The sequence below is a fragment of the Penicillium hordei genome, assembly GCF_028827395.1.
Source record: "Penicillium hordei strain IBT 12815 chromosome Unknown utg000001l_segment0_segment0, whole genome shotgun sequence".
Taxonomy (NCBI): domain Eukaryota; kingdom Fungi; phylum Ascomycota; class Eurotiomycetes; order Eurotiales; family Aspergillaceae; genus Penicillium; species Penicillium hordei.
This window is the reverse complement of record NW_026623142.1, coordinates 3979818-3993098: the sequence shown is the minus strand read 5'-3', so window position 1 is coordinate 3993098 and position 13281 is coordinate 3979818. Positions and strand designations below refer to the sequence as shown.

Genomic DNA, 13281 nt, shown 5'->3' with positions numbered 1-13281 from the left:
ATCGGCTATCGAGGCATGTGATCTACATCAGCATCGAGATGCTTTCAAAACGACGTTTAGACGGAATTGAGAATACAAATCGTAGATGGCAAGGATATTCAAATGGGTAGGGTCACTCCAATCATACATGTTATTATTACAGGATAGTATTAAGAAAAGCAAGCCGTTAAAAAAGCCTCCCCGGTCTTTTTATACATGGCAAAACACCTGCGTGAAAATCATCGGCTCCGGTTCCTTCTGCGACTGCGACTTCGTCGTCGACTTGGGCTCCTTCGTCTGCTAGGGCTTCTTCGTCTGCTGGGACTCCTTCGTCTGCTAGGAGTTCGTCGACGAGATCGGCGATCATCTGCGTCCTTTTCTTTCTCTTTTTTTTCTGTGCCAACCTCAAGATCTCCTTCTTTTGCTTGAGTTAGATCCTTATCCCGTTCAGATACAGGTTTGTAACGGTCAATATCCGCTAACCGGGTTCGCTGTTCTCGCTCTCGCTCTGGAGATCGGACCCGGCGGCGGGGTGACTTGCTTCGGTTGCTGGTGGAGGGCACGTAACGGTCAATATCTAGAGTAGGGGAAGGGGAGCGACGCCGAGACCGAGATCGCCGTCGAGTAGATCGAGAACGTGACCGAGGGCGGTCACGAGCGCGAGGGCGTGAGCGTGAGCGGCTGCGAGAACGTCGGCGTATGGGTGAGCGAGAGGGCCGACTGCGCCGAGGGCGATAATTGTCATGATCTCGGTCTCGGTTGCGGCTGCGGTCCCGGTCCCGGTCTTTGGACCGCGATCGATCCCGTATTCTATCTCTATCTCGGCCAATACTGCGGTCCCGGTCACGCCGGCCGGCGGATCGACTGCGGCTGCGACGGCTTGGCCTGTAGCTTCCACCACCTCGGTCATCTCGGAAGTCGCGGTAGCCACGGCGCGCATCCATATCACGATCTCGAGATCTCGCAGAAGTATCCCGAGAGCGTTCACGTCGACGATCTGTGTCATAACGGGATGTGCGCCGCCGCCGCGAGCGACTACGGCTTCTATCCCGAGTCAAATGTCGGGGCCGATCACCCCGGTCTGCAAGAGAGCCACGCCTCGCGTCAGCATCTCGGGATAGACTGGCTGCTCTGGTGGATGTATTGGAAAATCTGGAATCATTGGCGTTCTTGGCCGTTCCTAATGTTGATACCGGCGGTTTCAGTCCATTTTCAATAGCCTCGGCCTCTTCAAAGTCAAACTCGGGCTTCTGTCGAGCCTTGGCTGCGAGTTCTTCGCCTTCTTTCAAGAGCATTTGCAAGGCAGCCTCCTCAAGTGACTTCTCATCCACAAGGGGCGCTAGCACAGGAGTGGGAGCATTTGACGTAGACAACTTGTCGTTTTTTGAATCCCGGGGCCAAGGGGATAAGCCACGGTCAGAGCGATAGGCCGGAGAGCGATCACGGAAACGATCTCTATCTCGGGTTCGACTGCGGTCGCGGTCCCAGCCTCGGTATCGCTCCCTATCTTCTCGCCTTCGTCGCTCATATCTTTCATCTCGCTCTCGTTCTCGCTGCTCGTCAAGAATTCGTTGCTCTTCGCGTTGGCGTTCACGATCAGCTCGCCTCTGTTCATCAATTTCCTTTCTTCGGGCCCGGTCTTCGTCGTCTTTCTGACGTTCAAGTTCGCGCTTCTTCTTGCGTTCTTCATCCCTGATGCGCTTTTCCTCTTCCTCGATTTCCCTCTGTTTGCGCTCCTCTTCGCGCCACAATTTTTCCCGCTCCTCCCGCTGGGCGCTGACGTATGCTTCGTAATCTGCATCGGTTTTGTTCCCTAGCTCGAGTTCACGGGCGGCCACTTCCTCTCCAACGTCCTGGCATCGGATCTCACGAACAGATTCAAGGATAAAATCCAGGTGTTTTGATGCTAACTGGTCGATAGAGTCCTCCACGCTCTTGTAGACATCACCACGGTCCACCGCACCCTCAATTAGTGTCGCTGCTTTTCCTCTCTCGCGGGACAGCAGGGCCGGCTCGCGATCGATCTCCGATTCTGCAAGTGCGACCAACTTGTTGGTAAAACCAGTTCGAAGTTCCTGTTCGGGTAAGATTAGCAGAGCGCAGAAAAACATGTAAATAATTTCTCGTACCCCGTTATTGAAGTCAGCCCATATTTGTTTGCGAACACTATCAAAGCCACCTTTCTTCTTGAATGAATGTAGGAGTTTGTCAATGACTGCATGTTGCGCGGCAGACAAGGGAAGGTCATCGGTCTTGAACTTCTTGCGCTTCACGCTCTCGATATCAATAGGTCGTTTAGGGGTAGAATGGGCATTCTCTATCTCCTGAGGATTAACCATTGTCTCGTCAGAAGCCATAGTAACACAACTGCCCTGGCCAACCTTGGAAGAGAGTGATTCAAAGTCGCGCGAGCGATAAGCGATAACAGCTGTGATCGGAAGAATAGTTGTTCCGTGATTGGGAACTGCGGCCCGCTGATTTGCTTCAACCTCGTCTCTCCTGTGCTATTGCGACGGCAACATCCAACTCCGCCTCCATTTACCCCGGCCGCTGTGGTGTTGAATTAACCAATCCACCCATCCGCCTTTCGATCCTTTTTCTCGGATCCCCCTCCGCACTCGAATTACAACCACAACCCCGCGCCCGACCGCGATCATGGTTCACAAAGTACTCTTCTGGAGCGGCTTCGGTACGTGACGGGTTCTCCCCTAAGCTCTCGATCTATTACAAGAACGTCCTGCATAGTGGCATGATTTTTTTATATTTATTTTAACGCCATTGGAACTAACCGCATTGATTTCAAAGGCATTGCTGTCCGCCTCTGGCAACTCGGTATCGAGATGCGTCCGATCCTCGCCAAGGAATCCCTCTGGGTCTACCCTCTTTTCGCTGGTGTTGGTGGAAGCTTTGGCTACTGGCTCCAGGGTGTTGAGAGCAGACAATTGAAGATGCTTGCACAGCGCCGCGAGGCTATTCTCGAGAAGCGTCGGCGGCGAGATGAGAAGCCCGAGGGTGGTGTCCTGGCTGCTGCGTCATAAAGCAAAGAGCTATTATGATTGAGATGGTCGTTGTGTGTATGCGTTTTTCTATTTGTACCAAAATTCAACCGGTTTGATATCAGCATTCGGGTCTTCACATTTAGTGGACAATTCTAAGGTTGCCATAGATGAGTTGGCATTTCTTATGTTTTTGTTCTGTTCCTCAACATTCTGGATAAGCATAGTCGCCAATTTGGCCCATCTCTTTTTTTAATTTCACGGGGTATAAATCCTGAAGTAGGACGTTTCCAGGGTTGATATCGACCCATCCATCGTCTGAGGCGTCATGAGTCAGCAAGGAGTGGGTGCCCGGCGGGCAGGCTCCCCGGGTCGAGTACATCATCAACTCCGCTCCGTAGACACCTACTTATACTGCGCTCGTCATTCATTAGTTTATTTCTGTTTGCTCCCTCTGTAACTTAGCCGAGCTCCCCGGTCCTTCTCGGGTCTTTTTGTTTCTCTTCATCGCGATGCTTATTGTCTGTCTTTGAGGAAGAGTCCGATGCCGAGACTGCGTGGCATAGATGGATAACCGCGGCTCCTTTTTCTTCTTCCTGTTGGTGTTTTACCTTCTCCTCAGTTCTCAGTCTCGACCGCCATTGATCGATGAAGATCGGGCACGGCAACGTGAGGTTGACCATGAGCGACAGGTCCTCCGGCTGTTAAATGGGTCAAAATACGGCGACTTCGATCCGCCCGCTAATCGATGGCTTCCTTTTTCGGGCCTGAGGGAGAATGACAGCTATGCTTGGGACCTGTTCCCGCAGGTCAAAAGCCTGGCTCGCCACCAGTGGCAATCAGCGATCTCAAATGCCGGATTAGAACCCCCGGATGGTCTAGAAGACCCCACCGTCTCGCCGACGTTGAACTTGACCAAGCTCCTGCTTCCAGTATATCGTAACTCAACTGGAAAACTTCGGGGGGACTGGGTCCGGACAACCGAAGGTGCCGATCGCCGTGAGCCTCTGAACACGACAGCCATCGCTGAAGAACACGAATACTTCACCCATGAATTCAGCCATAATATCACCGGAAATGGGGGTACCTTTTACTTCGATCTTGAAGAGGGAGGTGGCGAAGAGCTTCAGATGGGAGATGGACTTTTGAGAGAGATGCGCGCCAGTTTGACGGTCGAGAGCGAGGACTTCTGGGGAAGTACCTGGTACATCTCGTTGTTTGGTGTACACTTCCCAGACACTGGAAGTATCGTTTTGACTACTTCTAGTGAGAAATTTGGTGGTATCTTCTCGTTGCCGCATTTCATGCTATCTTCTGACTCTTACGAACTGTCCCATGAGCTACTTCTCAAGTCGCTGTCGGAAACCATCTCGGAGAAGCAAAATCGACCCCCAACACTGTTCCCTTGGTCCTCTTTGGCAGGAACAGAGCAGATGGAGTTCCCTGCGCCTAAATGTGAACATATCATCTACTTGCAACAACATCCAGTCATGATCGGAGATGCCGCTGCTGACCGATTGTTATTGGAGCGTATGGAGCAAGAGCTCAGATATCCGATGGGAGCGCCAATCCCAGATCCTCCTCTTATGGTCATGTCTGCCGTTGTCTTCTCCCCAGACTGCGGGTACATACTTCAAACGAAAGGAACCCCCGAGTTCCCTCCTTCTGATTCGCTATATGTTACTGGGCCCAAACATGAAGAGTACAGTAAATATGCAGCTCGTCTCATTTTCGTGGTTTCTGGCGTTTTTGTTGCACAAATCACTCTGCTTCTCCGACAGATCAAAGAGGCTTCCACTCCTTCTACCCGGAGTCGGATCAGCTTCTATACCATCGCGTTGATGGCGCTCGGCGATGCATTTGTTTTGACATTCATTGTTTTGGAACTATATGCGGCAGTATCTTTCTTGGTTCTGACCACTGCGTCATTTTTGGCGTTTCTGTCGGTGAGTTATATTGGAATGAAGTTCATGATGGAAATATGGGCAGTGCAAGAGCCAGAAAGAAGAGAGCAGGATCGTCCGCCCAATCCATCACCTCCAACTACTCGCCCCGAAATTTTGCCTTTGCCTGCCACTGCTCCGGCGGTGCAAGACTCGGGCGCCACCCCAATCATCTTGTCTCCCGACCAAGATCCCCCCGACGATGAGACGGATTCACCGCCGCCACCCACCCGAACCGCCCCTCCAACTCCAAGGCAAATCCGCAGTGACGTAGGAACAATGTACGCACGGTTCTATCTTGTGCTGTTTAGCATGCTCATCCTGTCAATCTGGGCTTTCCTGCTGCCGAGACGCCTCGGCTCGATCTACACCCGTTTCTTGGCAGCAGTCTATCTCTCCTTCTGGGTTCCACAGATCTACCGCAACGTGATGCGAAATTGCCGCAAGGCCCTTCGATGGGACTTTGTTGCCGGCCAAAGTGTTCTCCGGCTCTTCCCATTCCTGTACTTCCTCACAGCACGGGGAAACGTGTTGTTTATCCGTCCCGACTACACAAGCGCATTCATCATGACTGGATGGGTATGGATTCAAGCTTGGATCCTGGTCAGCCAGGACGTTCTCGGACCACGCTTCTTTGTGCCTCGTGGCTGGGCGCCGCATGCATACGATTACCATCCCATGCTACGCGATTTATCCGGGGCGGACGAGGATCTCGAAGCTGGTGGTGGCATTTTGTCGATTGCATCTCTACGGGGCGATGAGCGAGATCTAGTCAGTGACTCCAAGGATGATGATAAGCAGTGGAAAGACCGCAAGAAGGCCATATTCGACTGCGCTATCTGCATGCAGGATATCGAGGTGCCTGTCCTTCCTGCACCTTCTGCCTCCGGTGGAAGTAGCGTCGCCGATGGGGCCTCAAGCATCTTGAGTCGCCGGCTGTATATGGTCACCCCTTGTCGTCATATCTTCCACACTGCATGTTTGGAAAGCTGGATGAGACTTCGCCTCCAGTGTCCGATCTGTCGTGAATCCATACCTCCTGTATAGTTTCTGTTGTAATGTTTTTCATACATTATATCATCCACCTGTACACAGACCTGTTGCGTTCCATTGTTGAGACATGCGTGATCTAGCTTTGAATACACATCCACCTGGATATATGGACCATGATTTCTCTACAAGAAAATGAAATAACCATCCACTCACACATATAGAAATCTTGTTGAACAGTATATCGATCTGTTTACGGATCGACGAATCTAAACGCTTTCGTTGAAGGAAATCGGTCACCATTGGGCATACATGACAATATAACATCACACTTAAAGAAAAAGGCATTCACCACGCACAGGCAGGCATTTATAAACCACGAATCACGACCAGTCTTTACACTCCACGGATCTAAGCATCGATAGTCTCTTTGTAGGCAGCCTCGTCAAGCAAGGCATCGAGCTCAGCAGCATCAGCGACCTCAATCTCAGCGATCCAGCCCTCACCTTCGGGGCTTTCATTGATGGTCTTAGCCTTATCCTCGAGGATGCTGTTACCCTGGATGACCTTGCCAGCGACGGGGGAGAGGACATCGGAGGCAGACTTGACGGACTCGACAGCGCCGACGGGCTCGCCGGCGACGATCTCGAGGTCGACCTCGGGAAGCTCTACATAGACAACATCACCCAAGGAGTGGGCGGCGTATTCGGTGATACCGATCTTGGCTATAGAGGGTGTGTTAGTTACATCGCTGCTCCATATCCCGTATACTATGGAAGACCAAACACAACTGGCACGTCGGTTCAATAGGTCGAAGGCAGGTGTATGGGACCAATTGATCGGGGCAGTAGGTAACTAACCAGTCTTGCCGCCATCGGCCAGCTCAATCCATTCGTGCGACTCCGTGTACTTCTTCAGTTGGGCTACAATTGCGAATTGGTACGTCGTTAGTAAAATGTGACATCATTGAGCTCCAGAAAGCATGGTTGATGGATTGTGATGCTTCAATGCCGTCCAAGTGTCTTGTGTATCGCCCTGGACAGCATTTAACAGCACCCGGGAGTTCATGGTACTCACAGAGAGGGCTCTGGGAGAAGCTCCTGGTTCCCCGCGGGAAACGGAAAGCAGGCGCAACCTGGCAGGTGGAAGCAAGAGGCTTCTGGGTAAGGACCCGGGAAGTGAAGGGGCGGATGGCACGAGCGACGGAGGACATTTTGGGGTATAGAGTAAAGGAATTGAAAGCGTGGGAAACGAAATGAGAAGAGGGGAGAGTTTAAGTAGAAGGGAAAGACGGTTGATGCCCTTCTCCGGCGGAGTTTCGTTGACGGCATTTCCCCGATAACGAAATGCCAAGACTACGATAAGCAACGCGCTAACCTCGTCGGATTTTGCTGGCTTCAAATGATCGCTCCATTTCCGTCTCTAGTACACCCCACCCCTCGATGCCATGTTGTACGAGCTAATTGCCATTGTATGTTTTGATTTTATTGGAACTGTTATAATTACTTTAAATGAGATGATGGATTTGCTAACCACTTTGCAAACAGGTCCGCCCGGGCAGCCTCAACGAGGTGCGAGAGTACGTCTGAACCAACACCATCGCCGCAGTATCCATCATCCGAACCTATCGGATACTAACATACGTACTTGACTGCAGAATCGCCCGTAATGCCGGTACCCAAGTCATCCGCTCCGGCGGCGTCGTTCGCGGCTACACCAACTGGGGCGCCTTCCGTCTACCCAGAGTCACTACGAAACATCAGGCCCGATACACCGAAGGTCACCACTTCATCATGCGCTTCGACTCCTCCGGCTCTGTTCAGTCTTCTATCCGCCGCACTCTCGGTCTCGACCCGCGTATGATCAACTTCTCCGTGGTCAAGCTCGGCGACAAGCTTGAGGAGATCAAGGACATCGATGGCAAGGTCGAGTGGAACAACGTTTCCACCATCACCGAGCAGATCTAATTGACGCAATTTTTTTTTGACGAAAGTTTGATTGATTGTTGATATCAAATTTAGAAGCGTGGATCTGGATTTCAGCACTTTTCTTTTTGTTCTTTGTATTATTATGGCACGGGCATTGGGAACTGCCACTCGAACCTATCAGCACAATCGGCGCATATTGTACAAAATACCAGTTTGATCTACAAGTCTATTTGTGGCTGTTACTACATTTCGTGTTACCTCCACTCCTCAGTCCTCGATAAAAGATGGCAACGGTGAGCACGGCAAATAAACCATGCATCCAATAGAAAGGCTCAATATATCTCCCTTTATTATAATCTATAAGAGATCGACATGCCACGTCCTCTGAACCCTACCATTGTTCGATTTATGTAAACTTGGAGAGCGAAGTGATCCAGCCGAAATGCATATCCTTCACTCCGATCAATCCTGGCCGCTGAATTTGGATAAAACATCCTATAGATACATAGACAACCGATTCATATAGAAGCTATACAATTATTTTGTTCAAAACTTCTACATTTAGAACATTCACCTCTATGTCGTATGGTAGTGTGAGTCAAATTCACAAGCCGAGGTACCGGCTAGTCCCGTCTCTTTAGTCCGGGGTACGTGCCAATCCCCATACAACCATTATCAACCCTGTCACCTCAACCTAGGTACTCCCCACGGTACAATCCTACAGGGTTTCTATTATATAACAGAAGACTGTACAAATACTGGTACATTAAGCCCACTCTCACCCACCACAATCGCGGGGAGGATCACCATTGGAGCCGGTATTGTTGATCGGACAGGTACCATCGGCCCGCAAAACAATCCTCGTTATCGACACAAGTAACTGACTACTTTGCGCAGCTTGTACTCTCGGAGAAGGGTTCAAATCAAAACGCCTCTCTCCTCTTTTACGCCATGTCTCCGCAAGGCGGGGCCCCAGATAATGACGGCGAGCTGAAGTCCCCGCACTCTTTTATTGAGTTAATGTCGCTACAGCGACTCGAAGATACCTTTCTCTCGTATCCCGATTCCACTGAACCAGAAAAGATTGAGCGATTCCGCTCGCTAGCAATACCTTACAATCCTGGGCAGGGAACGCGCTCCTTCGGCGGACATGTCTACGCCCAATCAGCATATGCAGCGTCCAAGACCGTCGGTCAGGGGTTCGTGATTCACGTAAGATTTTATGCATCAATTTTCCCGGAGACACTCAAACTGACGTACCGGCAGAACATGACGGGCACATTCATCCTAGGAGGACGACTTGACACGCCCTACGTGTACACAGTGCGACATATCCGCGATGGATTCATGTACAGCACTCGAGCCGTCGACGCACGGCAAGCAGGAAGAATCTGCTTCTCGTGCATATGCTCCTTCAAACGCGATGAGAAGCAGCGTCTCTTCCAGCACCAGCCGACATCAGCACAAACGCGCTTCGACTCAATCCTCTCGGCAAAACGACCAGAAGACCAGTCTCCCAGTCCCAGCGTGGATGCAGAATGGTGGATCGAGGCGGTGCGGCAGGGAAACATCTCCGAGCACGAGTTTCCCGGTCTGGACGTGCGCAAGACCGATATGAAGGATTATAACCGCACCGAGGATGTCAAGCAACATCCTGAGCGATATCGCCAGCTAACGCAGTATCGGCTCAAAGGATCACCGGACGAGGATCCTGCTGCAACTTTGGCACAGGTTCGAGAGAGGGAAGAGAACGGGGAATATGATAATTTATATGTGTGTGCACATATGTATTCCAGTGATAAGAACTCGCTTCTTTTGATTCCGCGCGCATTGGGGATCAAGAACTGGACTGAGATGGCGAGCCTTACGCTTACAGTCATTGTTCATCAGCATGGGGAAGCTCTACGGATGGTTGATTGGGAAAGTATTGGCGATAGCGATATTGGCGGCGTGAGTGAGTTGCCTATGAAGTGGTTCGTGCAGGAGGGGTGGACACCTCGGGCTACAGAGAATAGGGGAACACATGAGAGTCATATTTGGAGCCCTGGCGGGACGTTGCTGGCGACTTCTTTGCAGGATAGTATGTTGCGCTTGAGGAAGTTGGGGGTTGCAAATTTGTGATTTATAAGGGTCCCTCGTATATGTATGGCTTAAATTAGATGGTTATACAGATGGGGGCCATGACAGCAAGATTAATTTCCGGGAATACTCCAGCGATACTTATACATCTTCGTCGGTTATGTTCAGAAACTGAAATCGCAGTGGCGGGAATAGCTGTAACATCGATGCAGCCTACTAAATGTGTTGAGCATCAAGTCCATCCATGGTGTCAAGACACAGTCAGCCTACCACCAAACACTACGAAATCATTTCATTGAAAGATATGGCATGGAACGCTCACAAGAAGAACGGTAAATAACGGTATTAGAATAAGGTATACGCTAGAGCAAAGAAAAGAAAATCAAGTATCCTCCCCGGATATATTAGCATGCTTGAAGTACTTCATGCCCACCCATGCGACAACAACCCAAACCCAAGACATGACAGCTGTAAGAATAATAAGTGCGGGATAATATCCGACAATCGGCAAGGTAGGATCATCCTCCAACTCAGGCGGCGCATAGGGCGTCTCCCCAACATCCCAAGCCCAGCTCCAAACCTCAAAGCAGCTCCCAATTCCCACAACAAAGACCAACCACGTTACAATCAGTATAATCCAGCCCCACCATTCGGTCTCAGAGTAGTCTATGTCCACATCGGGGCTGCTCTTTATCTCAACCGGGTGTGTGACCAGGGGCGAGGACTTGTGTCGGTGGACGGGTAGGTATGCCGGTTCGGGCTGAGGTTGGAGTGAATAGAAAGAACCTGAGCTGGAGGATGGTGGAGAGATATGTAAACCGGCAGAGCTGATTTTGGGGCTTGTGCCCGTGCCGGCCGCCGTGGGAGTTGAATTCGAGTGGAGGGGAGGGAAGGAGACGAGATCCTCGTCGTCGGTGGCTTGTTCCTGGAGATTATTCTGTGCGAGGCCCTGGCGTCGGCGACTTATTGAGGGTCGGATGTGTATCTGGGCGTTTGACGTGCGAAACCAAGTCGGCTGTTGGGTATCGTCGCGGCCGTCGTCAAGGGCCACACTCTCGCGCGGCGAGCATTGCGTAGTTCCATTATCAGAGGAGGTTTGATCTTTTGGTTGTATAGTCGCTTGTAGGTCGGCAGTGGGGAGTCTGTTGGGTTCTGCGCGGAGGGCTTCGAGGGCTTCGGCGGCTTTTGCGGTGGCTCTTTTGTCGCGCGATTCGAGCCTGGTGCCTAGCAATGCCGTTTTTCGGAGGGAGCCACGCCGGCGGCGCGTTCGATTTTGCGCGAGAGCGGCAGACATTGCCCGGCTGCTGGTAGTTCCTCCCTTACCTGTGTTCTGCGGCATGCCGGAGTGGAGGTCTTCGTCGCCATCGTGGTCCATGTCTAGGTGGTGTCGGTCCAGGGAGGTGTGTACTGCCTGGCTCATGCGAAGGAAGGAAAGTCTGGAGAGGAGGGAGCCAGAAACGCTTCTTGTGTGGCCGCTACTTGCGCTGCCTGATCGCGTGCGAGGAGACAGTTCGTGATCCACCAAGTCCGCCGTCATCGTCCATTGGTGCAAGTGGGACCGGGAGCTGGTTAGCTCGGTCAACCTTCTTGCGTTGGTGAAAATCGGGGCCTGTTTTAGTTTCTTTGTTTCTTCGTTTGATGTTTGAGGTTTTGTTTTTGTTTTTGTTTTTGCAAAGAGATATATTATAAAGGAGTGTCGTGGCCTGCAATATTGGGGACTAACAATGCAGTTCACTGGCCAAGCCTTTATCACGTGTCTGGAACGTGACTGATCTGAAAATCAAATTCAGAACGGCGCAAACTGAGCCTCCCAGACCCATTTTGCAAACTCCTCGATTCCTTCCTTTCCTATAGTCAAATCACCTTCTCTAGGGGATTTTGGAGGTCGTAGGAACAGGAGATCAAAAGGGATAGTCAGTGGAGCCCCAGAGACTCTAACTTCATCGCCTATATGGCTTTCCCGTATCTCGATACTCTGGAATATTTGGGCTTATCCATTGGCGTGGTCCTACAAGTACTTATCTATGGTGATAAGTAGTCGGGTTCTGTTTATCTTGATAGCGATGGCGACATTGGTGTTACCCCTACTGGGATCAAGCCATAGATCAATGTCTCGCTGCAACCTTGTTCTGGTTTCCGAGATAGCGATTTCCGCAACCACCATAGGCCGCTTTCTGGTGCCAGGAGGGGGGCGCCTAGGGCCCAATGCCCAGTCTGGCTGTTTTGACATGCCATTGACATTGATGTTCACTTCACCATAGGAAAAAGTTTCCCAGTCAAGCCCCATTGGTGCAAGCACACTATCAATGACTTTATCAAAAGCCTTACCACTTAGTGATGTTCAGGGGTGATCATTTTGACGATCAAAGTGTTTGTTTAGAGGTTGAAAGTACAACGGATGCCACGGATGGTCGCGTTAGGATTAACAAAATCTTTTTAGAAGGTGCTATCGTCGATAAAAAAGACAAGGTACTCACTAAGGTCCACTGAAAGGCGGAGACGTTCACGCTCAACGCTAATGATTTAGGAAAATTGTTCATTCCCTTATATACATACCGTCTAACAGATTGAGATCGGCCCTCTAGGTCGTCACATCCATCTCGATTGAATAAGGACATTTTTGACTACCTATGTTTATCAATACTTAGAAGCCAAGGGATATAAGGATTACCATAGAAGATCAAGCCATAAAAAGGTGTTTTTCCCAAGTTCTAGCGTCATTAGAATGGTGAGAGGACCGCCAGAGTCCAGATCTTAACTTAATAAGCCCTAGGGGTGAGATACCAGCAATGGCGTCACGCGCTCAAATAACCTTGAATTATGTCTCTAATACATATGAAATACTATTAGCTGCAATTATGGCGTCTAATAAAAAGGGTTGTATATTCATGGGTGTATATCTATAATAATCTTACTATATCAATTTGAGATGCACTTTCCCTAGTAATACTTCACGCCTTATGCCTTCAGCTTTTCCTATATAGAAAGGGACAGGCTTGATCAAAACTACCGAGGTGTAAGACTTTAATTATCTGATTCATTTGGCTGGAGATGATGGTAGAGACTGTATCTTCGATACCTTCTATGATCTCCTTTTTCCTATTTTCCTGTGTTAAAACCGCAAGAGTAAATCAGAATATCCCCCATATAGTCAACCAACTAGTCAGTTATAGCTGTGTGATTATTAAATGACCCCAGCCCTGGCTTCCAAGCTGAGTATAAAAATACAGAGAAATAGAAAATGTGAGAACATGTATATTGTGTATTCCATCTTAAAATATGCCGCATGTCTCATCGTCACACTGCATACATATGCAGCGAGAAAGGGGCTGCAGTTTACCAATCAACTAACGCGACAATGAATAA

The 13281-nt window shown here is 50.2% G+C and overlaps 8 protein-coding genes across 8 annotated transcripts; 4 read left to right on the top strand and 4 right to left on the bottom strand.

Moving 5' to 3' along the window:
• Positions 1-218: 218 nt before the first annotated feature.
• N7537_001505 (BOD1/SHG1 domain-containing protein) lies at positions 219-2477 on the bottom strand (the record flags this gene model as incomplete). Its single annotated transcript, XM_056892563.1, has 2 exons — positions 219-2054; positions 2109-2477. Coding segments are annotated over 2 exons (2205 nt in total), but the record flags the coding sequence as incomplete, so codon positions are not given.
• A 157-nt stretch (positions 2478-2634) lies between these two features.
• On the top strand, positions 2635-3017 carry N7537_001504 (putative NADH-ubiquinone oxidoreductase 14 kDa subunit; the record flags this gene model as incomplete). Its single annotated transcript, XM_056892562.1, has 2 exons — positions 2635-2668; positions 2785-3017. The coding sequence occupies 2 exons, from the start codon at positions 2635-2637 to the stop codon at positions 3015-3017; spliced, it is 267 nt and encodes an 88-aa protein (XP_056757557.1).
• Positions 3018-3541: 524 nt separating this feature from the next.
• On the top strand, positions 3542-5965 carry dscA (ubiquitin-protein ligase dscA; the record flags this gene model as incomplete). Its single annotated transcript, XM_056892561.1, has 1 exon — positions 3542-5965. One exon carries the CDS (start codon positions 3542-3544, stop codon positions 5963-5965), a length of 2424 nt encoding a protein of 807 aa, XP_056757556.1.
• Positions 5966-6319: 354 nt separating this feature from the next.
• On the bottom strand, positions 6320-7121 carry N7537_001502 (glycine decarboxylase subunit H; the record flags this gene model as incomplete). The annotated part of the gene is made up of 3 exons (XM_056892560.1): positions 6320-6633; positions 6769-6831; positions 6986-7121. 3 exons carry the CDS (start codon positions 7119-7121, stop codon positions 6320-6322), a joined length of 513 nt encoding a protein of 170 aa, XP_056757555.1.
• A 207-nt stretch (positions 7122-7328) lies between these two features.
• N7537_001501 (mitochondrial 37S ribosomal protein bS6m) lies at positions 7329-8083 on the top strand. Its single transcript, XM_056892559.1, has 3 exons — positions 7329-7379; positions 7456-7487; positions 7566-8083. The coding sequence occupies exons 1-3, from the start codon at positions 7356-7358 to the stop codon at positions 7873-7875; spliced, it is 366 nt and encodes a 121-aa protein (XP_056757554.1). The 5' UTR covers positions 7329-7355; the 3' UTR covers positions 7876-8083.
• Positions 8084-8787: 704 nt separating this feature from the next.
• On the top strand, positions 8788-9957 carry N7537_001500 (acyl-CoA thioesterase; the record flags this gene model as incomplete). Its single annotated transcript, XM_056892558.1, has 2 exons — positions 8788-9048; positions 9103-9957. The coding sequence occupies 2 exons, from the start codon at positions 8788-8790 to the stop codon at positions 9955-9957; spliced, it is 1116 nt and encodes a 371-aa protein (XP_056757553.1).
• A 340-nt stretch (positions 9958-10297) lies between these two features.
• Positions 10298-11452, bottom strand: N7537_001499 (PIG-Y family protein; the record flags this gene model as incomplete). The annotated part of the gene is made up of 1 exon (XM_056892557.1): positions 10298-11452. The coding sequence occupies one exon, from the start codon at positions 11450-11452 to the stop codon at positions 10298-10300; it is 1155 nt and encodes a 384-aa protein (XP_056757552.1).
• A 249-nt stretch (positions 11453-11701) lies between these two features.
• N7537_001498 (uncharacterized protein) lies at positions 11702-12202 on the bottom strand (the record flags this gene model as incomplete). The annotated part of the gene is made up of 2 exons (XM_056892556.1): positions 11702-11888; positions 11934-12202. The coding sequence occupies 2 exons, from the start codon at positions 12200-12202 to the stop codon at positions 11702-11704; spliced, it is 456 nt and encodes a 151-aa protein (XP_056757551.1).
• Between the last annotated feature and the right edge of the window lie 1079 nt (positions 12203-13281).

Coding starts and splice junctions, on each gene's coding strand:
- N7537_001501 (XM_056892559.1), top strand. CDS start 7,356: ATGTTGTACGAGCTAATTGCCATT. Junction 7,380..7,455: donor TGTACGAGCTAATTGCCATT/GTATGTTTTGAT, acceptor CTTTGCAAACAG/GTCCGCCCGGGCAGCCTCAA. Junction 7,488..7,565: donor AGCCTCAACGAGGTGCGAGA/GTACGTCTGAAC, acceptor ACTTGACTGCAG/AATCGCCCGTAATGCCGGTA.